Source organism: Suncus etruscus, chromosome 18 (assembly GCF_024139225.1).
Source record: "Suncus etruscus isolate mSunEtr1 chromosome 18, mSunEtr1.pri.cur, whole genome shotgun sequence".
In the NCBI taxonomy this organism is placed as follows: domain Eukaryota; kingdom Metazoa; phylum Chordata; class Mammalia; order Eulipotyphla; family Soricidae; genus Suncus; species Suncus etruscus.
Window position 1 is genome coordinate 20,968,524 of NC_064865.1, and position 27,265 is coordinate 20,995,788.

At 41.3% G+C, this 27,265-nt stretch overlaps 1 protein-coding gene across 1 annotated transcript in view; it reads left to right on the plus strand.

Moving 5' to 3' along the window:
- The window catches only part of NOX3 (NADPH oxidase 3), a 234,125-nt gene that overhangs the window by 200,446 nt on the left and 6,414 nt on the right, over window positions 1-27,265 (plus strand). Inside the window, exons 12-14 of the mRNA XM_049764743.1 lie at window positions 2,564-2,723; window positions 22,202-22,348; window positions 24,405-24,529. Of these exons, the coding sequence (XP_049620700.1) occupies window positions 2,564-2,723; window positions 22,202-22,348; window positions 24,405-24,529 (432 nt within the window). The remainder of the gene's footprint in view (window positions 1-2,563; window positions 2,724-22,201; window positions 22,349-24,404; window positions 24,530-27,265) is intronic.

A 27,265-nucleotide genomic window follows, 5' to 3' on the forward strand; every position in this document is an offset into this window, starting at 1 on the left:
CTCCTTCCTGCATTCATGCTGCATTGTGGCTTTGTTAGCCTCCATACAAGACAACTTTGCCATTATTGGTCCCTCTTGTCTTTTATGTGGCTGACCAAGATCTGATCCCCTGCACCACTTACAGTTCCTTGAGCATCTCCAGGAGTGTTTCCTGAAGCAAAGAGGCTGCTCAGAGCAATCCCTGAATACCAGAGGGTGACCCCCAAAACCTAAATAAATAAATAAGTAAATACATAAAATAAAATCCATGTCTAATAAATCCCAAATATGACTAATTATAAAAGCAAATCATCAGAAGACATTAGAATCCAGAGATAATTCAAGTTTTTTCTTTGGTCCTATCCCAATTCCCCTTGCCTAATTATTTATGAAATCATCTATAGTGGGCTAAGAGACTAACCCTTTCTGGTTAATGACCTTTTTATTTTTATGCTTTCATTTCCATATATCAATATGTAACAAAGTCTTATTTATTAAGATTAACTCATGGAGAGTTCATCTGAATTGTGAGGAGGTCTGGTATATGGAGGCTTTTTTAAAATAAATGCAATTGAACTTTCATGAACACAGAACAAACCCAACTAGGCCGACCTTGGGCACCTTCATCGCCAACCCATAGGGAATGAACTGAATAAATTAGAACCTTTTAATTAGAATCTCTTTGTTCATATGTAAATGTGTGCTTTGGGAAGAATAACAGTTATTGAATACAATCTAGCAACTGTAGTAGCTGAAGTTTTTCCTTCACAATGTATTCAACACACGGCAGTGACTGATTCAGGATGGCAACTTTTGAGTGCCCATCTGGGGGGCTCCTGAAAATAATAAATGAAACAAGTCCATTCTCTGCACTCCAAACAGAACCTGTAAAGTTTCCAGCAATGTTGGGGACTGTAGAAGAGGATGTGCTAAATCATGGGCCATATAAAATATATCTAAAACATCCAGGCAAACTTTCCCAGGAGTGGGGCAGAATGATGACTAGGGTAAGGTCTACTGAAAAGAAAGAGGAGAGGAATTCAGAGGAAAATGGAAGAAATCAAGTGGCTACTTGGTTTATCACCAACAACTCCCTGATATATGGCAAAGGCAGGGAGGAAAAACACTGGGCACAGCAGCCATTTTAATCCTGAACTATATTAAAGATGATTGTCATTTGTTTCATGAATAGAACTTATCTTCATCAAAAAAATTGCCAAAGATAATACATTAGTATCCCTCTGATTTGCTAAGGATCTCTAAGTTTGAGTTTTCATCATCTGAAATAATAAGCACACAAATTCTACTTTAGATGATTTGAGAATTTTATTGATTCCAAGGAATATCTCCCATTAGACTACACGTGTACAAACATGCCAGCAAATGGGGCCCAGGACCCAATAAATAAAATGGGAGCAATTGCAATTAGTCCAAAGGCTGAAGCACCTTTTAGACCATCTTGAGGCTTTTGCTGTTTCCTCTAATGAGGAAGAGAAAGAGAGAGAGCTGGTTTCAAGCTCTCTGAGGCTGAAAAGTAATATGTTTCTAAGAACTTACACCCATGTATGCACCCAGCCATTCTATACACTCACTCTGTTCTCAGAAAGAGATGTAAATCAATCTATGAAAAATTATGGTACCGGCCATGCAGCTGAAAAGCTGGCAATCAGGAACAGAGAGCAGGCCAAGTCTTCCCACTGCCAAACCACGCCTGCTACACCCACTACACACAATTGCCACTTTTCCAATGGCCCTGTTTCACCATTCCTGTGTGGCTCTCTGTAGAGACATCAATCTAGCCAAAACTTCAGGTATTCAGTATTTAGGCTGATATCACCAGGACTTTTAAGGACTGGGTCTGCCTTCCTGTTCTTCCAGAATACCTGGCAGCCCAAAACACACTCCACAATAGCTGCAGTTTCAGCAACAATGCCTGGAATTTATGGACATATTTGTGGCCATGCAACAAATCTCTTTTTGTTTAATACTGTCACTTTTGTAGGAATATAACAATTTAGACACCAATGTGTGTCTAAAGCCACCTATAAAGTTCAGAAACAAATGAAGTAACAGAATTGGTCAACTAGCAACAAGAGATTATTGACTCAATGACCTCATTGGAGATAAAATTTTCATAAAAAAATTTTTGCTGCTGTGCTTTTTTTCCTCTTCTACTTTTACTCATTCTTTTCCTTTTTAATAATTTCTCTTCTACTATCCCTAGAAAAAAGATGTCATGTTCAACTAAGTCAACTATGAGATATATGCTCTTTAAATAAAGTAAATTAAATTTAAAAACATTTTTAAAACAACCTGAAAGGGGAACAAGGTTAGCCCTTGAAAAGGGGTGGGTTTCAGGCTGACACTCTCTGCCATGAATCACACTCCTCGCTCAGACTTTCAGGTCATCCCTTCTAGAAAAGGGCCCTTGCTCCTTGTCATGCAAAACTCAAACAGTAGGGTGTTCCAGAATTCCAAACCAGCCTCCTGGTTCACATGTGCAAATACACACCAAAGTGCTGGTTTCAGAGGCTTTCTAGGACCCAGTGCTGTGAGTGATGCCTGCTATCCACTCTGATTGCAGGCTAGCTGTGGATGGGCCATATGGTGCACCCCTGACCGATGTGTTTCACTACCCAGTGAGCATGTGCATCGCTGCGGGGATCGGGGTCACTCCTTTCGCTGCTCTTTTGAAATCTCTCTGGTACAAATGTGAGTCCCAAAGCCCGCTGAAGCTGAGAAAGGTATGGAGAAAAACCATTGGTTCGCCTTTCAGTGGTTTCTAAGGTTCCATCTATCTATCGTTAGCCGATGCTTGGGGAGGTTTTTCATTAACTAAGAGGGATAAACTCAGAGCTTCTTAACTACACTTATGTTCTTAAAAATCTCTATTCAGGGTGATATTTATGAGAAGGGTTATGCCCAATCTTGTTAAAGATGACAAGGCATAAATTTGATTTCTTCATTGCCATTATAGGACATGTAATTGCTCGTGTCAATGAAATATGTAACTGGGCTGCAGTTGGGGGGATTAGGTTCCAGATTCTCCATCTAGTGAAGGAAAGTTCTAGATGTGCTCAGCATGGATCAAAGTATGTCCTATGGAATATGAGTTGTAGGCTCTTCTGAAGAGAACTGTGTAGTCCAGTGACCTTATAATGCTGCCCTTACATTCCTGAAAGAGTGTCTACCTTGCAAATTTGAGGCTGTTAGTTTGGTGTTGCCTGTACATTCTGAAGGAGATTCAGATAGTTCTGCTGTCTGTGCTCTTCAGCACCACAAGTGATTTTAAATGTTCTGTACCACAGCCAGATGTGTGTAAGTGCTGCAGCTCAAATGTGCAACCACCACATTGAGAACCACCATGGCCAGGAGGCTAACCCCACCCTTCCCGGCACCACTACTAAAGTGTGCAGATCCTGTTGAGCACTGTAGGGTAGTCTCAAGCACCACAACCTGCTCTGTGACCTCAGTCAACAGTATCAATGAGAAAGGGCAGAAAATGGCACTGTTTGTTGCATTTAACAAATCCACTCAGCTATTAAAGAAGTCTGCAGAAAGGAGTGTTAAGTATTCCTAACACTAGTGAGCCTTGGGCCCTTTCTTTACTTCATGTAAGGACTAGTGCTTTCAAGAAGCTCTGGATAATGTCAGCTTCCAGGGGTCTCAAACTCAATTTACCTGGGGGCCGCAGGAGGTAAAGTCGGGGGTGCAAAGTCAGTAGTAAGCCTTGAACATTGGGGGCTGTGACCCAAACAACTAAAACAAAACAAAACAAAAAAAGATTCCTCTAGGGCAGGGCCACAAAGTGTTGTACGGAGGGGCTGCAAACGGCCCGCGGGTCACGAATATGAGACCCCTGGTTAGACCCTACTCTGAGACTAAGGCATTATTAACTGAGAGTCAGAATAAATTGGCTATTATTTTAAATGAGCTCCTAATGTTTGCTCAAAATAAATTAGCTACTATCACTGTTCTGACATCACCTCAGTCTTCATTCAACCTCCCAACTGCTGTGCTTCTTCATGTTATACCATCTTTCCTATGTTATATGGTCTAGAAAATATCTCTGACTGAAGCTTCTCTGGATAGCTTTATAGGATGAGATGTGTGTGGGTGTATTGAGAGTGAGAGAGAAAGAGAGAAGAGAGTGAGATGTGAATGCATATATACACATACTCTATCAATTGCGAATAAATCAATAAGTGAAAAAGGCCTGTGTGTCTCTAAGACCTCTATAAAATTTCCTGTAAATTTCTAGTAACTAAGATAAATTCATTTTTTGATTTAAGCCAAAATACTATTTGTTCAGTCATTTTCTAATAAAAGCAATACATTCCCATTGTTATACTGCAAATGGAAAAAATTCTTAAAAATTCGTAATACCAGCTCCTTTATCATTATTTTATTATTATTCCCAAGGAGTTTCTATGGGATTTCGCAAGGCTGTTTTCAATGGGAGGAAAAAGTAGTTACCCCAGGAAGATCAACCTCTTGTCTGAAAAAAAAAAAAAGAGAGCCATAAAATTAGAAATTAAAAACAATATTTTCAGGCATGGGAAGATATCGCAGAGGTTCAAGCATTTCCATTGAATGTAATTGACCCCTGTTTAATCCCCAAGACTATATTTCTCCTAAACACTGCCAGAACTGACTCCTGAGCACAGATCCAAGCATACCCCAAACACTCTCAAATTCTGGTTCTGTGCTCAAAGATTACTTTTAGAAGGGGACTATATGGGATACCAGAGATTGAACCCAGGTAGGCCACATGCAAGGCAAACACCCTATTCACCATGCTATTAGTCCAGCCCACTAACAGCTGTGTTTTATGCTACAGATTTAGGGTTAACACTCTATTGAAAAATACAAATGAACATAATGATAGAGGTGGGCAGGGTGGGGGTGACTCCAGTGGTAGAGCACATGCCCAATATGTGGGAGACATGAGGGCCTTAATTCTATCCCTGACACCAAATGGTTTCCCAAACACCACTATATGCAGCCCAAAGGTATGAACCTTCCTGTTGGGACCTGGGTTCTGAATATTTCCCCTCCGCCCCCCCCCCAAAAAAACCCTAATAATTGCACATGGGGAAAAAGGAAACTAAAGACATAATTCCAAGATCTTCAAGGAACCCTAACATCCTAGATTTGTGTGTGGCCACAAAAGTCATTATCTGCATTCAGTGGGATTCATTTACACAGGCACCCAGCTGTCACTGTTGCAGGACAGAGGGCACTTTTCTAATTTCAAATCTCCTCTGCATAAAAAGTGAGATTTTACTGTATAAAACCATTAGGCTAAAAATTACACATAAGATCCACTTTCTTAGAGCAAAAGTTCAAACTGTTTCTCTGTGCTGAGAATAGATACTATGAGGCCTAAGCAACGATTATTTTTCAGGGCCTCCCAATTGCTTTTAAGATCTAAACTGGACCACTCCTTGCACTCAAACCAGCAGCATGTGTATAATTTTTAAATTACATAGCAAAGCACCAAGTAGAACCTCTTTTTTTTGACAGCATCTTCACAGACACAGATCTGTGCGATAGTTTTCCAACTGTTCTTTTCTCTAACAAGCAAGGTGGGGGACAAAAAGCCCAGGGCTCAGGAGGCAGAATTTTAAGCTTAAAAGGTTTGTCTGCCATACGGTGGGGTTTGCCACTATTCCTGAAAAGTGATGGCTGGCAGGAAAGTACTCATGTCGACACACACTCCCGTGGTGCAGTCTATAATAAAAACTCAGTTCCTGACGTTTGCTCTGCCATTACTCTTGCAAGCCTGACTTCGCATCTCCCCCTCCTCAGACTCTTTTTCTAGAACTCTTCCTTAAAAATTTTTTACCTAATGAATTACTATGAGACACAGAGTTCAAAAGTTGTTGATAGCTGAGTTTCAGTCATACAATATTCCAGCACCCAGCCCTTCACAGTGTTCATTTCCTGCCACCAATGTCCCTACTTACCTTTATGTCATCCCACCCACTCCAGCCCCTAGCTTGCCTCTATGGCAAACACTTTTCTTTTCTCTCTCTTTGTCTCTGTCTGTCTCTCTCTATCTCTGTCTCTCTCTGGGTATCTCTCTCTGTCTCTTTCTCTCTCCTTTTCCTTTTAGGTTTGCATTACTGTAACTGAAGAGTATCCTGCATATCACTTTACTTCTTTCAATTCCCAATTTTTTCCCAGGGTGATCATGTCCAACTATGATAGTCATATGGTCCTTTTCTATCTTAACTGCACTTTCCTCCAGTGTTTCTATTGTCTTGGGCTATTATTCACATACTGTGTGATTGTTTTTATATCCTTCAGATGAGTACAGGATATAAATGATAGCATTCTACATTTGTCCCTCTCCTTCTGACCACTTTACTCCACATGACACTCTCCATGTCTATCCATGTTGAGGCAAGTTTCATGAACACTTCCAAGGGAAAGCAGGAGGAAACTCCTCTTAGAGAAAATGCTTCCTTAGGATCATGTGTCCCTCCTGCCATTCAAAGTTGAAGTTAACATTTCTAAGGACCCTTTTTATGGTGAATGGGGAGGGGAAGGAGGGAATCCCTTATTTTTTAAGAGAGGGAAGGAAGAAGTTGAGGAACAGGTAGGAAGAGACCACTAAAGAAGAATTAATGCTTAGGGATCTTGGTAACTCCCTACACAAAATGAGAAAAGCTATGCTGCATTGAAAGGCTATTTCAACTCTAGAATCAGAGTCCAACTTCAGCTGTGGAAAGCAGAGCTGAGAGCACATGACTCCTTTGGGACAAGGGAAATAGCTATGAATGACTGAGGAATCTCTGTGGTACCATGTGGGTGAAGGGCCCCCTGCCATGAAAGTCCTTCCTGCCCCTAACAGGCATGATTAATTCTACATCACACTCAATTTGGGAAAAGAGCTCTTGAAAAAAATTAGGATGGTTTGCTTGTGCAAACTGTCAAAATGATGAATGAAATAGGTGTGGACCAGTGGGGAGGAAAGTGGGGGAAGGCTGACATAAATATATTGGCTCTCCACATTTCACTTCGTCCTCATATCCCTGCCATGTAGACAGAACCATGAGCAGAGCCAACCAAATTGGGTTCATTTTCTTAACTGCATATGTAATCTTCAGACTATAATAAAATAGATTCTAGCAAAACTGAGATCATCTAATTTCCTCATAAATTGTCTTCCTTCATCAGCTCAAGAATATATAACCATGATAATGGGTATTTATCGTGTGTCCCATGCAAAAATGGCCTTTGGGTTCTTAACCTAATCTAATAAACAAATAATTCAAAGAAAAAGACAGCAGGGGCCAGTGGGAACCAGGCAAACAGGCCAGGAAAGGCACAAAAAATAATAATAATGATAACAATCCATACTAGACTTACATATATTAATAAAACAAAGGAAGGCCTGCTCTCTTTTCTAATGAATGAAAAATGCTTTTCATTTAAGCTGTTTCATCTGAGAAATTATTTACTTTCCCTTGCCCTCACACTGGAGCTCTTGGCTAGGCCTGAAATTGATCACCATCTGGATGGAGTATTGTGAAAAATGGCAGCAGGGAGGGGAACCAGCCAAGGCTGAGCACCCCAGAATGACTCATGTGTCCTGCAGACCATCTCAAACCCCAGTCTCATGTGAGGAGGTGATCCATCTCAATATTTTTAATATCTTGGTTTGCGGATCCCCGGAAGCCTGATGCTCAAGAGGGCCTCTGTAAAAGATCCAAATAAAGTCTTCAGACAAAACTCTCCCTTCATTGGCCTCCCTCCTCAAACTCACCACTGACTCCCACACCTACTTTCTCTCCAGGAGGCTAAGTATTCAATGACTGAGGATTTCTTTTAACACAATTCCTATTCTATGCATCCAGAGCCACAGTCTCTGCTCTCTGTTTTGTTTATGTTTTCTTTTATGACAGGACATTGTCAGTGTCAATATCTCCTGATCAATTTCATTTTTATTGAAGGCCTTCAGAGCATTCTATAGTATGGATGGCTCACCATTTAAGTAATTATTCTGTTAATAATGAACATTTCTGTTTGACCATTATTGACTATAATTAAAGCTAACCAAATTGCCAGATGGGGGAAAAAGGGCAAAATTTAAAAAGAGATCAGTTCTTGTCACAGGACAAAGAACAGAGAAAGCATGGCAGAATCAAGAAATATGTGGCATTATGACTTTAAAACAAAACAAATCACTTACAGGGCTAAAAAACATGATGGTAAAGGACAAGAGATAATAGAGCAGGTAGGCTTCTTACCTTGTACATGGATGAACTGTGTTCAATCCCTGACACCCCATATAGTCCCCTGAGCATCACCAAGAGTGATTTCTGAGTGCAGAAACAGGAGTAACCCCTGAGCACCGCTGGGTGTAACTGTCTCCCCAAAAAAATGATGGTAAATGTTGGTCTCTGACTTTTCATAGTTAGCCAAGAAAAGGCTGATAGATGAAAACCACATTAGGAAAATGTCACAATAAAAAAGAAATACTTGAAGCCCAGAGATAGCTCCATAGCAAAAGCTCCTGCCAAAAAGTGTCAGGCTGGGCCCGGAGAGATAGTGCAGTGGTGTTTGCCTTGCAAGCAGCCGATCCAGAACCTAAGGTGGTTGGTTCGAATCCCGGTGTCCCATATGGTCCCCCGTGCCTGCCAGGAGCTATTTCTGAGCAGACAGCCAGGAGTAACCCCTGAGCACTGCAGGGTGTGGCCCAAAAAACAAACAAAAAAAAAAGTGTCAGGCTGCAAGTTTGATCCCTGGTGGCCTCCCATCTATCCCATTTGTGTCAAGCTCAGTTCTGGTTAACTGCTCTGTTGTTTGGGATCCTCAGCACTGAGCACAACCACCAAGTGTGCAATTTTCGTGGCAGCTAGAGATGGTGTGTGTGTGTGTGTGTGTGAGAATGAGTGTGTGTGTGTGTGTGTGTGTGTGTGTGTGTGTTTCAGCATTGCAGGGACAATGTGCTGGTATTAAGACAAACTGTGAGCCAAGAAAATCTGTGTGTGAGCACTGCAGCAGCCCCGAGTGAGCACTTCATCCAGATTGTGCACAAGCCCTATGAAAAAAGACCATCACACCTCTATCATAGGTGTCAGCATTGCAACTAATGTACACACCCCTGAGAGGTGACCTCAGTCTTCATAACAACAATAAAGTAAAAAGAAGAAAAAGGGTGGGTGGACAGAATGAAGTCCCTGCTTCAGAAAGTATTGGCCCACTGTGGCCTCAGCACAAACCACAAAATACAAACCAGACCCATGACAGAGACTGATTAAGGAACTCCGAGGTTTTCTCAAAGTCAGAAAGTTTCTTCAACAAGAGCTGAAGTCTGTCCCTACCCTTTTTAGAGAGAAAATTCTCTTTGTAGAGAATAGTCTTGACAGTCTGAGAAATCATCATTGCTACTTATGTGGCATTTCTGGAGGTGGAGATTGTTCTCTCCTGTCTTGAAGGTGTCTTTGAGCAGAGCACTATTGAAAATACCCCACAGAAAGGAGCTACATGCAGTCTGTTTTTCCTGGTTCTCGAGGGAGGTGCAGGACATGAGGTATAAAGGTGAGGTGGGGATGATAAAATGCTCAGATTTAGAGTGGAGAGTCGCTCAGCTTGCTGCTGGGCCCACCTTGTTCCTCCAAGTGCTCTGTTCCTGGTGCTGTGGTACCTGTACATCATAGAACTAACCAAAGGCTCCATATCCCTGTGCCATCATGCTGGGAAAATATAAAGTCTAAGGTCCATGTGTTGGGTGAGGTCTCCCTCAGCACGGCACAGTAACTCTAGGCCTTTGAACTGGAAGGTTTGAAGATGCAGGATAACAGCAGAGAAATAATCACAAGCAGTCAAAGTTTCATCTTAACTCCTTGGGGGCCCGGAGAGATAGCACAGCGGCGTTTGCCTTGCAAGCAGCCGATTCAGGACCAAAGGTGGTTGGTTCGAATCCCGGTGTCCCATGTGGTCCCCCATGCCTGCCAGGAGCTATTTCTGAGCAGACAGCCAGGAGTAAACCCTAAGCAATGCCGGGTGTGGGCCCCCCCAAAAAAAAAAGTTTCACTATGGCCCTATCCACCATATGCATTTCCCCACATGCCTTCTATGATAAGCCTTTTCCAAGCAGCTTCTTCTTGCTGCTGCTTCTCTGGTTCTTCACCTCTTTTTCTCTTCTCTTTTCCCCATGCAGATTTTCTTATTCTTTATTCAAAATCATCCACCCATTCCAGATGTGGGCAGGTCTGATCATTCAGGAGGGATTAACATAGGGCATTGGGGGAAGAGATACCTTACATCTGGAAATTAAGGTGTCACTAGTAATAATAATAATAATAATAATAATAATAATAAATAATGTGGAGGTAAACAGTATGATGCAGGCATAGCAGGTGAATATAGATGGTTCTTGCCAACAGGACTTGAGACCAGAGTACCAACCACCAACCACCTCATGGTTTTCTCCTGGTATCAAGTGGAGATCAAGGGTTGCACTGTAGCCAACACCCCAATGTGGATTTAGCCCTCTGCAGTTTAGGGTCCATGAGTATAGAGGTAGTCTGTCTGATGTCCAGCTTCAATGAAATGATAAGTGTCAGATTCCCAGGATGTAGCCAGATTTAAAGAATGGTCTCCCTCCTCCCAGTGCTACCATCCTCATGATTCAGGGGAGGCCAGTCGAACCCAGACCCACCTTATTATCACAACCAATGACTAGAAGGGTCTCTCATATAAACAGGTAGCAGCAAAGAGTTGTATTATCAGTCAGTAATGTCTCTGAGCATATGACAAGCTAGGCCTAAATGCTTCCATAACCTTTCAGCTGTGCAATGTGCTTGTGGCTTTTGCCATTGGCTTTGCTTTGTTTTTCCATCGTTCCTATGTGGTCATTGGACTCATTAAATAGCCTGTCCCTGGTCTCTCAGGGTATAGCTGGAGAAGCCAGGAATTCTAAGGACTATAAGGAATTAAAGACTCACAGTGGCTAGTTACATCCTTAAAATGTGTTTTACTCATCCTAGACCTATGCCCTCATGCATGCCCATAGATGCATGAATAGGTAGATGGTTAAACAGATAGGTGTATGGATAGAGTTATAGATGCATAGATTGATGGAGATAGAAGAGAGATGAAAACTATGATAAACTTCATTCCTTTTCCATCATCAGTAAGTTGTTTTTACATTTAAAGAAACAGAGATTGGAATAGAGAGAAAATATCAGGGTTAAGGTACTTTCCTTCCAAACAACTGATCAGGGTTTGACCCCTGGCATTACATGTACTACCTAAGTATTGCCTAAAATAATGCCTAAGCACAGAGACAGAAGTAAGCTCTGATAACTGCCAGGTGTGGCCCAAAATACAAATAAATAAATAATCAGCAGAAATTATATTTATTGATTTAGTCTCTGCCTATACTATAGGTGTTTATTCAGTTATAATAAGAAACTGATTGCCGAGTTTGGAACTCTAATGTAGATGTGTAATTTTCCTTGATGTAGAGACTCCATTTGTCACAATCCAACCAGGGTTATATGGGCCTGAAGCAGGGGAGCCACAAGGATTACAAAAGCAAGACAAACATAAGGGGGAAAGCATAGGATCAGGGGGGCTTTCAGCTTTATGGACTGAGCACTAACTCTCTTCCCTTTAATATATTTATTGTTCAGACTCAATCCATATGCTGAAGGAAGATGTAGTTAACAGACAAAAGTACCTATCTTTTTTTTAATATAATTTTTATTTTGATCATAGTGGCTTACATATTGTTGACAATAATATTTTAGGTACATATTTACATAAAATCAGGGGGGATTCCCATTACCAAATTGTCCTTCCTACACCTCTGTTTTTGTCCTACCTCCCATTTCCTCTTCCCTCACCCCCAGGGCGGCTAGGATATGTGGTCCCCTCTGTATCTAACCTACTACTTAGTAGTCTTGCACCTGTTTGGTCTTGATGCCTCCCTTATTTCCCCCTCTAACTGGAGGCAGGACTAGCTAGTTCAAGTTGCGTAGTTTTGCCTGAAAAAGAGAAAAGTAATAAACTGGGGTAAGAGTCTAATACACCGAAAATGGGAGGAATCCTTCTAGAGGCTCTCATCATCGATTTGGGAGATGAAGGAGAAAAAGAAGGTGAAACACTCCACCAGTACCAAAAGAAGTGTCAAATATCCAGTGAGGACTCCAGCTATATCGATAAGCACCACAAAAAAACAAACAAAAAACAAAACAAAACAGACAAAAACAAACAAACAAAAACAAACAAACAAGCAAAAAACACACCATGGTCTTAAAATAAGAAACATGGCATAGCACATAACGAAAGAAAAGAAAGGAAGAGAAAAAAAAAGTATAACTGGGGACAACAATTTCAATAATCACACCCAAACAGAGAAATCGACCAAAATAGATAGGTAAATAAAAATAATAATAATAATAATAATAAATGAAGGTAAAAAAAATATATATATATATAAATAACCAAGGTTTTGTGCTTTTTGTATTTTTGTTTTTTCCCTCCTGCCCTGGCACAGTAAATATTGGGGTCATTCGAAAAGGAATTCACTTGGCCTAAGAAATATGGGGATTCTCTGTCCTTGGAGTATACTGTCATGGGATCAACTCTAGACTTTGTTCAGGATCATTTACTCTCCCGGTGGTGTTTTTGTGGTGTGTGGAAGACTTCTGCTCTACGAAAGTGAAGATTGAACCATACCTCACCCCTTATACAAAAGTTAACTCAAAATGGATCAAAGACCTTGAAATCAGACCCGAATCTATAAAGTTTATTGAGAATAAAATAGGCAGAACACTCGAAGACCTATATATCAAAAAGGTCTTTGAGAATGGAGCACCAATGGCAAGAACGTTAGCATCAAATATAAACAAATGGGACTACATCAAACTAAAAAGCTTCTGCATGGCAAAAGAAACCCTACTTAATGCAAGAAGACAGTTAACAGAATGGGAAAAAATCTTTTCACTCGACATATCAGATAAAGGGCTGATATCTAGAACATACAAAGCACTCAGAAAGCTGAGCCCCCCAAAACCAAATAAAGCCATAAAAAATGGGGAGATGAAATGAAAAGACACTTCTCTGAGGAAGACAGAAGGATGGCCAACAAACACATGAAAACATGCTCACCTTCACTCATCATCAGGGAGATCCAAATCAAGACAACAATGAGATACCACCTTACACCAGTGAGGATGGCTCACATCAAAAATAATGGAAACAACCTTTGTTGGCGGGGATGCGGTATGAAAGGAACTCTCATCCACTGCTGGTGGGAATGCCCCATAGTCCAACACCTATGGAGAAAAGTCTGGAGAGTGCTCAAAGAACTCAGAATTGAGCTGCCATTTGACCCAGCAATTGCTCTCCTAGGCATATACCCCCAAGTTGGAAGGACATTCATTCCAAAATACGTATGCACCCCACTATTTATCGCAGCACTCAGTATAATAGCCAAATCTTGGAACCAACCTCGATGTCCAATAACAGATGAATGGATCATTAAGATGTGGTACATATACACAATGGAATATTACATGGCAGTCAGAAATGATACAATCACAGACTTTGCAGCAACGTGGATGGACCTAGATCATGTTATGTTAAAAGAAGTAAGTCAGAAGACAAAAGATAAACACAGAATGGTAGCACTATTCTGAAGCACCTAGAACATATATTTTATACACAACTAATACCTAACAATCAAATAACAGGGTTTAACAGGGTAGAAACTCCAAACACTGTAATAGTCAACATATACTTGGGAGCAGTGTCCAAAATACATGAAAAAGGAACAACGCAAACTCTTGACTACACATTATACCACAAAGAAAACAGCAACATCAGAAACAGCAGCATAGAGAGAACAGGTATGTAATCAGACTTCTACAACAGACAAAAGTACCTATCTAATGCTAATGAAGCCTAGGGGGTCTTTACATTTCAAAAGTGGTGTGTTAAGGGAAAAGAAAGCTAGAGCAGTCTTTGTTTTAGAAATAGAAGGATTTAATGGTATGCTGAAACTAGAGGATGCTCTACATCAGCCTGACATCGATAAAAGAAATGCACAGAATCCAGAGTCTTTAAATATAAGAATCTGATACCAACAATAGCTAAAGTGTGAAAAAGTTTCACCGGGACCACGGAGAATGACTCGGGTTGGACGGACTGGTATGCCTGGAACCCAGAGTCGGTCTTATGCCAATAAATTTCTGGGGTGAGGCCTTTTTGTAATCAGGTTAAGGATTTTTTTCCATTTTCCTCATTTTTCTGGACCTATGCAAACAATGGCGATTGCCACTATCACACCTTTACTATATTTTTTTTTCTTCTTTTTTTTCTTTTTCTTTTTTTTTCTTTTTCTTTTTTTCTTATTAATTATGACAACAAAGATGCAAAGAGAGAGGACAGGGTAAAGTTACAGTGGAAGCCCAATCACCCATAAGCAGAATTCTCGGTAGTCCCATCGATGATATCCCAGCCTTGATCTTTCAACCAAAGAAAATTAAGAAAAACAAAACTGAACCCATGTACAATACAATTAATTTGTCCCTCAAATCCCCAGTTGTATTACATACTATTTCTTAGCAGCACACAATATAATCCAAAGAGATTAGACTTATGTAACTCCTTAAACATTGAGGGCAAAGTACATTTATCTTGTTCCATGCACATGCTTACTAGTTTAAGTTAACCTCAAAAGTTTTAGTGGGTTGTTTTTCTTAAGGATTGGAGTCAAGGGAAAGTAGTAATAAATGGTGTTAGAGTGGCATTTGTTTGCATAGGCCCACCAAAATATAAGAGACATGGAAAGAAAAATTATGGTCTAAATACAAGGAGACCCTACCCCTGAAGTTTCCTGGCAAGGACTGACTCTAGGCTCCAGGCAAACTAGTTTGTCCAATTCAAGTCATCGTCTGTAGTGGCAATACACCTTCATTCCTCACATAGTCTCTGTTGTTGGTATCATGCTTCTGTATTAAAGGTCCTGGAGTCTGCATATCCCATATTGCAGTCAGGATGGTGCAGAGCATCCTCTCGTTTCATCTCACACTTAAGGGGCACTAGAGAGAACCATGTCCTGTAGAGCAGGTCATTGTTGTTGTCAAGTCTTCTCAGTGTAATCGGAAGTCTCTTTTTAGGAGGTCGATGTCAGACCCTTGGTAGTGTCTTTCCTGGTAGAGGACTGCTTCCAGCTGTTGCTATAAAAGACCTTGGATGTTTCGTAGATAGCTTGCCTGGTTCTGGCGTGAATGGAGGATGCCCATTCCTCTGAGGCCTGTGCCAGGTCATTCTATCAATGTTCAGGGTGTAAGGTACATTGTACTGAGATTTATTAGATAAGAACTTATCTGTAGGTATAGTGTTTTCCTATTTTAATGTGTCTATGCAAAGAAGGATCAATGCCATGAAGCGTTATTGGTGCATCTGGAGGCCATAGGAACAAGACCAGCAATTTCCATGACATAGTTCAATCATAGGCATCAAACTGAGGGACAGTTCCACCAACAATCCTTATTGAACAGCTTACAAAGAAAAGACAAGATGAAAGTGGATAGAAACATCATGGTAGAAGAATATAGAGAGAGTTACACCATTAAAGAAAATATACATGAAATATTCAAAAGATATATGTGTTTAATTTATGTCCTTCTAAATAGTTCTGGGATTGTTAGATCCACTGTATGTCTTTGGTCTGAGATTAAAACTGTGTATTATAGAACTTAAGAGGGGTAAATCGGGGGTAGTGATGGTTGGGAGGAGTATACGTTCGCGCGGGGGCTAGCGCCCCCGCGCGGTTTGCATCATGTAGACTAGTATGAAATTGCCAGTGACAGCATGAGTATAACTGACAAACTATCTGCCACCCCACAGATCAAACACCACCCCCCAAGCCAATCTCACGAGCTCAAGCGCAACCCTAGGCCAATCTCCGCAGCTGGCCTGGGGGTGGGGAAAACCCAGGGTGCCCCATCAGGTCCTCCCAGAAACCCACCTGGAGATCCGGAGGAAAGGGGGAGAGGGGGGTCGGGTGACCCAAGTCCAGGCCCCCCTACCCTAGGCCGGGCCAAGAGGCCCCTGGCACATACGGAGGTCTGCCAGGAGCCAGCCCGTGCCGGCTGAAAATCCTGCCCCAGGAAGGGAGGAAAGCCCTCCCAGGCCCAAAGGACCAGAGCTCAAGACCCACCCTAGGCCAATCTCCGCAGCTGGCCTGGGGGTGGGGAAAACCCAGGGTGCCCCATCAGGTCCTCCCAGAAACCCACCTGGAGATCCGGAGGAAAGGGGGAGAGGGGGGTCGGGTGACCCAAGTCCGGGCCCCCCTACCCTAGGCCGGGCCAAGAGGCCCCTGGCACATACGGAGGTCTGCCAGGAGCCAGCCCGTGCCGGCTGAAAATCCTGCCCCAGGAAGGGAGGAAAGCCCTCCCAGGCCCAAAGGACCAGAGCTCAAGACCCACCCTAGGCCAATCTCTGCAGCTGGCCTGGGAGTGGGGAAAACCCAGGGTGCCCCATCAGGTCCTCCCAGAAACCCACCTGGAGATCCGGAGGAAAGGGGGAGAGGGGGGTCGGGTGACCCAAGTCCGGGCCCCCCTACCCTAGGCCGGGCCAAGAGGCCCCTGGCACATACGGAGGTCTGCCAGGAGCCAGCCCGTGCCGGCTGAAAATCCTGCCCCAGGAAGGGAGGAAAGCCCTCCCAGGCCCAAAGGACCAGAGCTCAAGACCCACCCTAGGCCAATCTCTGCAGCTGGCCTGGGAGTGGGGAAAACCCAGGGTGCCCCATCAGGTCCTCCCAGAAACCCACCTGGAGATCCGGAGGAAAGGGGGAGAGGGGGGTCGGGTGACCCAAGTCCAGGCCCCCCTACCCTAGGCCGGGCCAAGAGGCCCCTGGCACATACGGAGGTCTGCCAGGAGCCAGCCCGTGCCGGCAGAAAATCCTGCCCCAGGAAGGGTTTACTATATTTTTTTACTCTTATCCTTTAAGGAAAAAAAATACAACTTACTGAACTTAAAAACAAATAACTGTAGTAGAATGCCTGTCTCGAATACAGGCAGGGGATGGGAAGGGGGAAGGGGTAATGTTACACTAGTGAAGGGGGAGTGTTCTTGTTATGACTGTAACCCAACTATGATCATGTTACTTAAATAAAAAATATGTTTCAAAAAAAAAGAAAAAAGAAAAAGCAGGGTGTGAATTCTGTGTGTTCTGTGCTGTACCTACTGACTCAAGATCAATTCACCTATATACAAGTTACTACAATAGAATGAAGCCCCCTCACCTCCACCCCATTACTGACATGTGGGGATGGGATGGGACTGTCAGAGAAGTGTCTCATGAACTCTGTACCTGGATAACAGGATGTCTGAGGGCCCAGAATGAAGTGATGGAGGTTAATGAGAGTTTCAGGCCCTCAAGACTTCTTCACGTTATGGTACAGTCCCAGAGGGATCCCCTAAAATGTTGGGGATCCATCTCACCTACAAGACTGGGTCAGACCAGTCCTACCCATCCAGAAACTTCATTCCTCCAAAAGTTCAGAACTTTCTTCATCTTATTGAAGACTTTCTTTTTAATAAAATCTTTGAAAGCCACCTTAAGTATTGCAGCCCTCTGATGTCAGCTACAGAATTTTCAAATCCCTTGCTTTCTAACAGGAGCTGAAATTTAGCGTGCTTTTATTTTTTGGACGCCAAGGAAGGGTGAGTGTAGATAGGCCTGGATGTAGTATAGAGCCTATTGTTTGGGATATGTCCCAGCCCTTCCCAGCAGACCAGTCACAGCAGTTGCTCTCATCTGTGCCCTCACAGTGAGAATCCCTCCTCATTAGTAAGATGAAAGAGAATCAAAGTAAATACCCTTTTCCTCTCTTCAAAGTCTCCTTTCCATCCTGCAGCACTTCTCTGGGGCCTATTCAGTTTTCTCCTCCATTGCCTCTCGCACCAAAGCAGTGCAGTGTCACCTGTAAGTCAATTACAGAGCGAAACACACACAAAGCTATTGCATGGAGGGATCGAGTATAAAAGGGCTGCGGAACCCTAAGAAGGCTGGGGCACAGCTCAGCCACAAGAAAGTAAACGCAGAGATGATTTTGATTTGAAAGGATATGGGTCGATGTGAGGAGGAAACTAAGATGTGGGTGTTATTTTTTCAAGAAAGGATAATTTGGATTAAATTTTAAATCAAGGGAGACCATTTTTTAAACAAATATTTTGATGATTTCTAAAATGAGTTGTTTTAAGCCTTAAGGAATGGAAATAAACTAATGATGGCCATTCTAAGACAAATGCCACTTCTGAGGGCATGAAGAGAGAATGGTATCTAGGTGGGAAAAGTTGTAAAGCCTGTCTATAATTCTCCCATGAATATAGCAAGGTTTGCTAGGTTTTTCAACGAGTAATTTAGATCAGGCAAACACAAAATGAGAAGGAGGAAGAAGCAAGAACCACCACAACCAAGCAAAGAAATAGAAATAGGCATAACCGTCTGTCCAACCCGAGTCATTCTCCATGGTCCTGGTGAAACTTTTTCACACTTTAGCTATTGTTGGTATCAGATTCTTATATTTAAAGACTCTGGATTCTGTGCATTTCTTTTATCGATGTCAGGCTGCTGTAGAGCATCCTCTAGTTTCAGCATACCATTAAATCCTTCTATTTCTATTTGGCCTTCAAATTTTCCACCAATAGCTTTATAACACCACCCCACACTACCCCCAGTTCTTAAAATTCTCAACAAGGCCACTAGAGTGATCCAATGTCCTGATCCTTTCCCAGGACAGGGTAACTCCACATTTTTCCTCTTGCTGAAAACAACATTAATATAAAATGAAGAGAGAAGACCTAAAGTCCCTCTTCAGCACCCCCCAACCTTCCTTCAAATTCCATTTTTTGCTGCTCTCTTTCCCTCCTTCAGTACCAGACACCCAGACTTCCTGGCTTCTCCCTGAGAAATCTCACCTAGAGTCTTTTGTCCCCATGCTCTCCCCATAATCTATCTCTATCCTTTATTGTCTATCCTCATCTGTCCTCCATCTTCCATTCTATATTGTCCATCAATGATTTTCATCATTCAGTGATCTCCATCTTCCACTTCCGTATTCCATATTCTACTTCCATTCTCCATCTTCCACCTCCATTTTTTATTCTCCATTTTCCATCTCCATTACCATCTTCTCTCTCTGTCCTCCATCCTTTATTCTCCAACTTCCATCTCTGTCCTCTGTGCTCCAGTCACTATTCTCATTTTCTTTTTGTTTTTGGGCTATACCCAGTGACTGCTCAGGAGTTACTCCTGGATATGCACTCAGAAATCGCCCCTGGCCTGTGGGACCATATGGGATGCAGGGGCAACAGATGGAACTGTGGTCTGTCCTAGGTTAGCACGTGCAAGGCAAATGCCCTACCGCTTATGCCACCACTCCGGCCCCACTAATATTCATTTCTATTTCTATTCTTCATCCTCTCCATCCTCCATCTTCAGTACTCCATCATCCATCTATTGAGCTCTTGTCCTATACTACTCACACCCCTGCCTCTTCCATGCCTTTGTTCAGATGTTTCTTTCTTTAAATGCTTAATTTAGTACCATCCTATGCAAGCTGCCTAGTGCTTCTCCATAGTACTTACAATACTTATAGAGAAACATTTTCCTATCTATAATTTTTACTCTTTTTCTTGTCTTTTCTTGCCTTTTTACTTCCTCTAAGTAGAAAGGGTAGGTAGGATAGGTAAGTTTGTTTTTGTTTTTTTTTCAGTGTGCTCTGATGGTTCCAGAGCTAAGAAAAATCTCAACACAGAATAACAACTTGCTATCTATTAACTGAATCAACAATCAACAGTTTATTGAATCAACAGAAAGTGGATTCACATATTTTTTGAATTTGTGGGACCCTATGAGCTGTCACCAGAAAGCTCCATTTTGTTTTGAGGAGCTGGAGGGAAAGTATTTGTCATGAGATTTATATTCAAAGTTCTCTTCAAAGGGGCAACTGTCCAACAAATTGGTAAGATCTCAGAATTGTTGAGAGAAGGTCTTATTTACACCAGACTGTTAATATTATCAAGTCCTGAACAAACATAGAAAAAAAATGTTTTTAGCCATAGAATATACTGTGATACTTTTTTCTCAAAATTTTCTCTGTGAATTACTTCTTGTCTAGAAGTATGATTGTGCATTTGCTGACTGAGGGTGGGGTGGGGTGAAGAACAGGATCAGCTCCTCACTATCCACCCCCAACTTCCACCCTGGGAGACAGAAAAGACAAATCTGGAGACAAGGTGTGGGAAAGAGTGAAGGCAGCAATGGGTCAGAGTGTGAAAAAAATCTGGAGGATTAATTGCTTCCTCTCTTGAGATTTATTCTAGATTCAATTATCTGACAATCAAAGCACAAAAACTAACCCTTTCAATTTAACAAACACAGTTGTGTCTGGCTCCTCTCCATGTGGTAAGAGAAGAGAATTTTTTTAAATGTTTCTACACATTAATTTTGTTACAGCAATTGTCATAGTCACAGCCTCCACCCATCAGATTTTCTGGAATCCAATATGTCTGGGTGGGGGAAACTTCCAGACCTGGTGATGGCGGGATCTGCAAGTACCATAATCTCCACCCTCAGGAGGGCCTGACAAGCGAATTAGCCCAGGCTCTGGGTCTCTGGAGAAGAGTTCAAATCCTGAGCTTACTCTATAAGTAAAGATGAAGGGGATTGATCTAACAGTTTATCCCTTTTGGGAGCCCTAAAAGGCTCAGCGAGTTAGGATAATTCACCTGACCCAAAGGCCAAACAGCTGGCAAGGCCAGGAATTGATCCTCAGCCAGACACACACAACATGGACACCTGGTGCTGAAGTCACTCTGAGCCTTCTCAGACACAACATGGATTTTTTGCAAAGAAATCACAGTATGGAATTGTTCCCTTTGCAGAGGCAAACATGTTATTTTGCAAAGGTTTGGGCTCAAAGACATTTTTTCAATAATAATATTTTTATTTAGGAGCCATGGTTACAAAAATGTTCATAGTTTCAGTCAAAGAATAAACTTGACCTTTACCAGTGTAACTTTTTCCTGCTACCAATATTCCCCATTTCCCTCCTCCCCTATCCCCTTCCTGTCTCCAGACATGCATTCTATTTCTCTCTCTCTCTCTCTCACTATTATTGTCATGGTAGTTGTTAGTTATTTTTCTACCTGTGCTCACCACTCTGTGGAAAGCTTCATATCATGGGCTGGTCCTTCACCCCCATCTCTATTATCTCTGGGTATTATTATCATACTATCTTTTATTTTTCTTAAATACTTCTGATGAGTGACACTATTCTCTCTCTCTCATTTTACTCAGCATAATAGCCTCCATACCCATCCTATATAAGCAAATTTTATTACTTTATTTTTTCTGAAGGCTGCATAATATTCCATTGTGTATATGTACCACAATTTCTTTAGTCACCCATCTGTTGTCAGGCATCTGAGTTGTTTCCAGATTCTGGCTATTGTAAATAGAGCTGCAATGAACATAGGCTTGTAGTGGACCTTTTTGTATTGTGTTTTTTGTATTCCTAGGATATATACCCAGGAGTGGTATTGCTGATCCTATGGAAGCTCAATTTACAGTTTTTTGAGAATTATCCATATTGTATTCCAGAAAAGTTGGACTAGATAGCATTCCCACAGGCAGTGAATGAGAGTTTCTTTCTCCTTGTATCCATACCAGCATTGGTTGTTCTAATTCTGTGTGCCAGTCTCTGTGGAGTGAGATATCTCATTGTTGTTTTGATGTGCAACTCCCTGATTGCTAATGATGTGGAGCATTTTTTCATGTGCCTTTAAGCTATCTGTATTTCCTCTTTCAGAAAATGTCTGTTCACTTCTCATTTTTTGATGGGGTTGATTTTTTTCTTGTTTAGTTCTGTCAGTACCTTGTATACCTTAGGTATTAACCCCTTATCTGATGGGTATTGGGTGGTCTTTGTACCCTAGTCACTGAACCAACAGAACTTGAAGCAGGAAACCAGAGAGGCCTGTCTCACCACCACCACCACCACAGCAGTGGAGGGAGTGTGGGTCTATCACAGTGTTGAAACCCAGAAGGCAAATCAGTGCTGCTCAGGTGTAGTGACATAGACTAAAGTGGGTTCAAATAATTTAATAGAGATAGAGGAGTCTGTGATATTCAGCACATTAGAAAGATAAGAACAGATCTGTGGTCTTGCTGCTTTCTCAACAGGTCTATTTCTACTGGATTTGCCGGAATCCGAAGGCTTTTGAGTGGTTTGCTGATCTCTTACTATCTCTGGAAACAAGCATGAGTGAGCTTGGAAAAGCTTACTTTCTGAGCTATCACATATTTCTGACAGAATGGGACGAAAACCAGGTATTGATAATTCTCTGAGCAGCCAGCAAATTATCTAACTCATCTAATCATAGAGCAAAGAGAAGAGGAACAATAATTTTAATAATAAGCTAGTTATCTGAGAGCATGAAAGAATTATTTTCCTGTTCATATGAAGGAGAATAAAATGAAACCATTTTAGAATGAGCTATTGAGATTGTAGCAATAAAAGAACTTTCAGCTAGCTGACAGAAAAATAAGGGAAAAGATGAGTAAAGAGTTTAGTACATAAGACAATCTCAAGTTTAGAATTCCAAGAAAAATTATGTCATTAGAAGTTGAATTTGTCTTTCTAGAGACTTCCAGTCAATACTGACTGGTTTGGATGCCTTGTTAGACTCCTAATTGATAGTAATTTGATGCTTAGAGCACTTCAGAGTCAAACAGAAAAATCCCCAGGTGTTCACACTCAATATTTTGTTTGGTAAAGTATATAAACTTCAGTTGAAAATAATTATTTTGGGTAAATGACTTATCTAGAGAGTTCCTTTTCTGAAGATACTCTTAGACATTATGTACACGTATACTTAGTCACCAAAGATCAACATATGTTGTGGTAGACTCTCTGTGGTGTATTTTATTAATGAGATATTAAGCCTTGAATTTAACAAATACAATGTTTATGAAAATGTGCTTTCAATAGTAACATTTTAGATTTACTTGAAGAAAGGCGTTTGTGCTAAAGAGCTGTGCTTGAATTAGTAAATTTACAGATTTCTTAGTCTCTCTCCCTCTCTTCTCTACCTCTCTCTACCTTCACTCTCCAATCTGTTTTATTTCTTTTACCTCTCTTACCCCCCTCTGTTGTTCTCATATCTTGGAACTCTATCTCTCACACACACACACACACACACACACACACACACACACACACACACACACTTGCACTATAGATCATCCCTGTAATTTGACTCTTTCTGCAAATAAAAAATACTGCTTGAAATTCAGTATCTAAATGAATTTATTTTCAGATTCTTTTTTTTTTCTTATTAGCAGTCAGCTTTAAATATTTATTCCTCTGAGGAAAAAAGATGGAAATGTAGGTTATACGAAAACAATATTTACAACATCTTAATGAATTAAACTGTTAATTATGCTTTCCAAACAAACCTCCCTTATTTAAATGAGATTTTTGACTGATGGCCCTTAGTCTTTACATTCTAGAATTTTGTTTGTTCTGTGCTACTAAAGCAAGTTGATCCTACATTTTCACTTTCCCTGTCATTAAGGAGTTACAAGACTGGGGCTCTGCTTGATTTTTGAAACAATGCTACACTATCCCATCACTGCCTCTTTGAAAAGTAAAGAAAATAGTTTCAGAAGACATATGAGTTAAAAGAGACATGTTCTTCCATTTTTCCCATGACATATTGAAAATTCTTTAGATGCTCAAATTTTCTTGGGGGGTGGTGCACCAAATATAAAGATAATTGGTGCATTCTGTCAAAAAGGAATCAAGAAGGTGTTTTTTAGAAATAGCCAATAGTTCAACTGAATTCGACAACACCAAAGTGACAGAATGACAAGAACAGAAGGGACAGATGGAAAAGGTATAATGAAGGGCAAATCAACAGGTTTGGAGATTAATTGAACACTAAGCTGAAAAATATGGAACAGAGAGAATTCTGAATACTTGAAAATTGGGGATTGGTAGCTCAGTGGTATTGCCAACAAAAGGAGAAAAGGCCACCTTTTCTATTGAATAATGAAGGTCCTTGTTGGTCTGACAGAGACCTCTTGTTCTAGGCCACTCCATTCTTTTCATCTGGCCCCAGTACAACCATCTATGTCTATATCCGTATCACCTAGCCCTTCCCTTCTGCCTACTACATGGTTTTCTCTGTAAATCCAGTCTCCTATCAGGCTTAGGTTCTCCCAGTCAAAATGACTTGGGCCTCATCAAGGCAATTTTCTCTTCTTTAGTGCTTGTTTCTATTAATGTAGTCACAAGGTAGCCCACAAGACTATAGGTATTTACAGGGGCTCTTCTCTGGGGAGTATCTCACTGATATTATTATTATTATTATTTTTAATGTAGGCTATTTATATAGCTCTACACTGGGATGAAAATACTGACGCAATTACCGGGTTAAGGCAGAAAACCTCCTATGGAAGGCCCAACTGGAACAAGGAGTTTCAGCAGATGACCTTCAACCACCCTGGGTAAGGCACATGTGGCTTTTTTTTTATGACTTCATGATACATGGAGAAATGCAGGCTGCTATTGATATGACAAACTTTGGGAGGTGATCTTGTTATTCTGTAGCACAGGATACCTTTCAAGTGTACACAGGTACATTTCAAGACAAAACTTGGCCTTATAAATAGGAGGTATTGTTATTGTTTCAAAGAGTGGTAAGGAAAAGAGAAGAAAAAGATAGTTCTGGGTTAGTTCAGGAGCCACCAACTCTGATCACTTATGCTCTCCTACACTTAGCAATTGCCTTGGAAGTTTTCACCCTTAGATCAACCAAAGATGACCTATATGTTAATGACCTATAGTCTCAAGAAATGTTCGGCAAAGAGAGTTTATCACCTGACCAGAGAATCTGTTTGCATAAATTTTTTTTTTATTTTTAATTATGAGAACAAGGATGCAAAGAAAGAGGACAAGGTAAAGTTACAGTGGAAGGACAATACATAACATAATTCTCAGAAGTCCCCTTGCTGATATCCCAACTTTGAAATTTCATCCAAAAAACATTAAGATTGTAACACACTGTAATATTTCTTAACAGCACACAAGGCAATCTGAAGCCATAAAACTTACATAACTCCTTAAACATTACAGGCATAGCATTTTTTTACATTTCCATATTCATGCATATTAGCTTAAGTTAACCTCAAATCTTAAGTGGGTTCTTTTTAAGGATTAGAGTCAAAGGAGCACAGCAAAAATGGTGTTAGAGTGGCAATTGTTGTTTGCATAGGCCCACCAAAATATGAGGGACATGGAAAGAAATAACCTTGGCCTAAATACAAAAAGACCCGACCCCTGAAGGTTCCTGGCACAAGACCAACTCTAGGCTCCAGGCAAGCTAGATCGTCCAATCCAAGACATTGTCTGTAGTGCCAACACACTTATATTTTCCACACAGTCTCTGTTGCTGGCATCAAGCTTCTGTATTAAAGATCCTGGACTCTGTATATCCAACATTGAAGTCAGGATGTGGAGCGTCCTCTGGTTTCACCTCACAGTCAAAGGGCAACGCAGGGAGCCCTGTCCTGTAAGCAGGTCGTTGTTGTTAAGTCTTCTCAGTGTTAATGGAAGTCTCTTAAATTTTAAGGTAGTCTTAGCATGTCCAACAAAGCAGACAAAAAGTCATTTAAAACCAAGACAGAATTTCAGATGGTGACAAAAGTCCCAAATTCCAGAGCCCAAGGGACTCAATGTCAATTCTGATTGAAGCATTAACACAGGTAAACATTGGTGCTGATTCATTTTCCTTTGCAAATAATAACAGCGCTTCTGTCCTTTCCTGCTGTGAGGATTAGATGAGTAAATACAGCAAAAAGCTCCAAACATATTTTTTAATTTAGCAAATGTGAACTATTGTTACTAGTGCTATTATCATTATTACCTACCATTACTGTTATTGTTATACTATAAACCTGATGTAAAGGAAGAAGAGCATTTTCTCTGGGCCCACCAAGCAAGAGTGATGACTACAGGGCCAAAGCGATAGCAGAGTGGTAAGGCATTTGCCTTGCATGCTGCCAATACAGGACAAACCCTGGTTTGAATCCTGACATTTCATATCATATAGTCAGGAGTGACTTCTGAGTGCAGAGCCAGGAGTAACTCCTGAGGGCAGCCAGGTGTGACCCAAACACCAAAAAAGAAAAACAAAAGAATAAAAGCTATGCTTTGTGATTCTAGAAGTTACCATGGAGCCTTGGACAAAATCATCTGTTCTGGCTATTTGACCCCATTATTAGACATGGCTGATACAATAGAGCTACCAAGTTATCCTTGTGATTTCACATTCTATAAGTGAACTGCTGGTTTTATTTGTTCTTGTTTTGGGGCTACACCAGGCAGCACTCAGGTGTTACTCCCAGTTCTGTGCTCAGAAATAGTCCTCTGATATAGCTCCTGGCAGGCTCAGAGGACCATATGGAATATTAGGGATCAAACCCAGGTTAGTCCCAGGTTGACTTCATGCAAAGCAATGCCCTACCCATTGTGCTATCACTCTAGCCTCCTCAGCTTCTGTGTTGAACACCTCTCCTAGGTCTGTAGAAAGTCAACCTAGGTTAATCATGCCTTTGGTTCAAGAACCACTTCTGAGTTTGAAGAAAGAGCTAAAAGAAGCAGAAGTGTCCCACATGGGCAAAAGTATGAAGCATTGGCCCTTGCATGAATCTGTGAGACCAGTGTAGCAATAACCAGAGGGGATAAAGAAACAGTTGCTGGCAAAAGGGCACTTAGAAAAGGAAATTATGGGGAACAGTCACAGATCATTATAAGATTTTGGAAAGTCATGCAGATAGAACAGAGGAAATGTAGGGTCCTTCTCAGCTTTATTGTCATCTCTCTAGCTATGTTGAGAGACCCAGCAGTCAGAAGCACTTTTGGGGACCGCAAGACACAGCAGGGAGGTATCCCTAAAGCTGTGGGTCTGATCCAAAGAGGCCACTGGAGTTTAAATCTCTTTCCATGGTATAATGTCCCAGCCCAAGTTAGAGTCCCTGGATGAGGAACAGGCTGGCAGGCATGGGGGAATCAGGCAACCCAGGTTTTTTTTTATATAATTAGTATGCAACGCTTGTTCCATGCCTAATGTGGAGCAGACACGGGGAGGAACTGTGTTGGGGGGAGTGATCCTATCAACTGCATTTAGAACCAGGAAACTCGATATTATGAATGAAGACACATTTTACATGTTCTAGAGATCC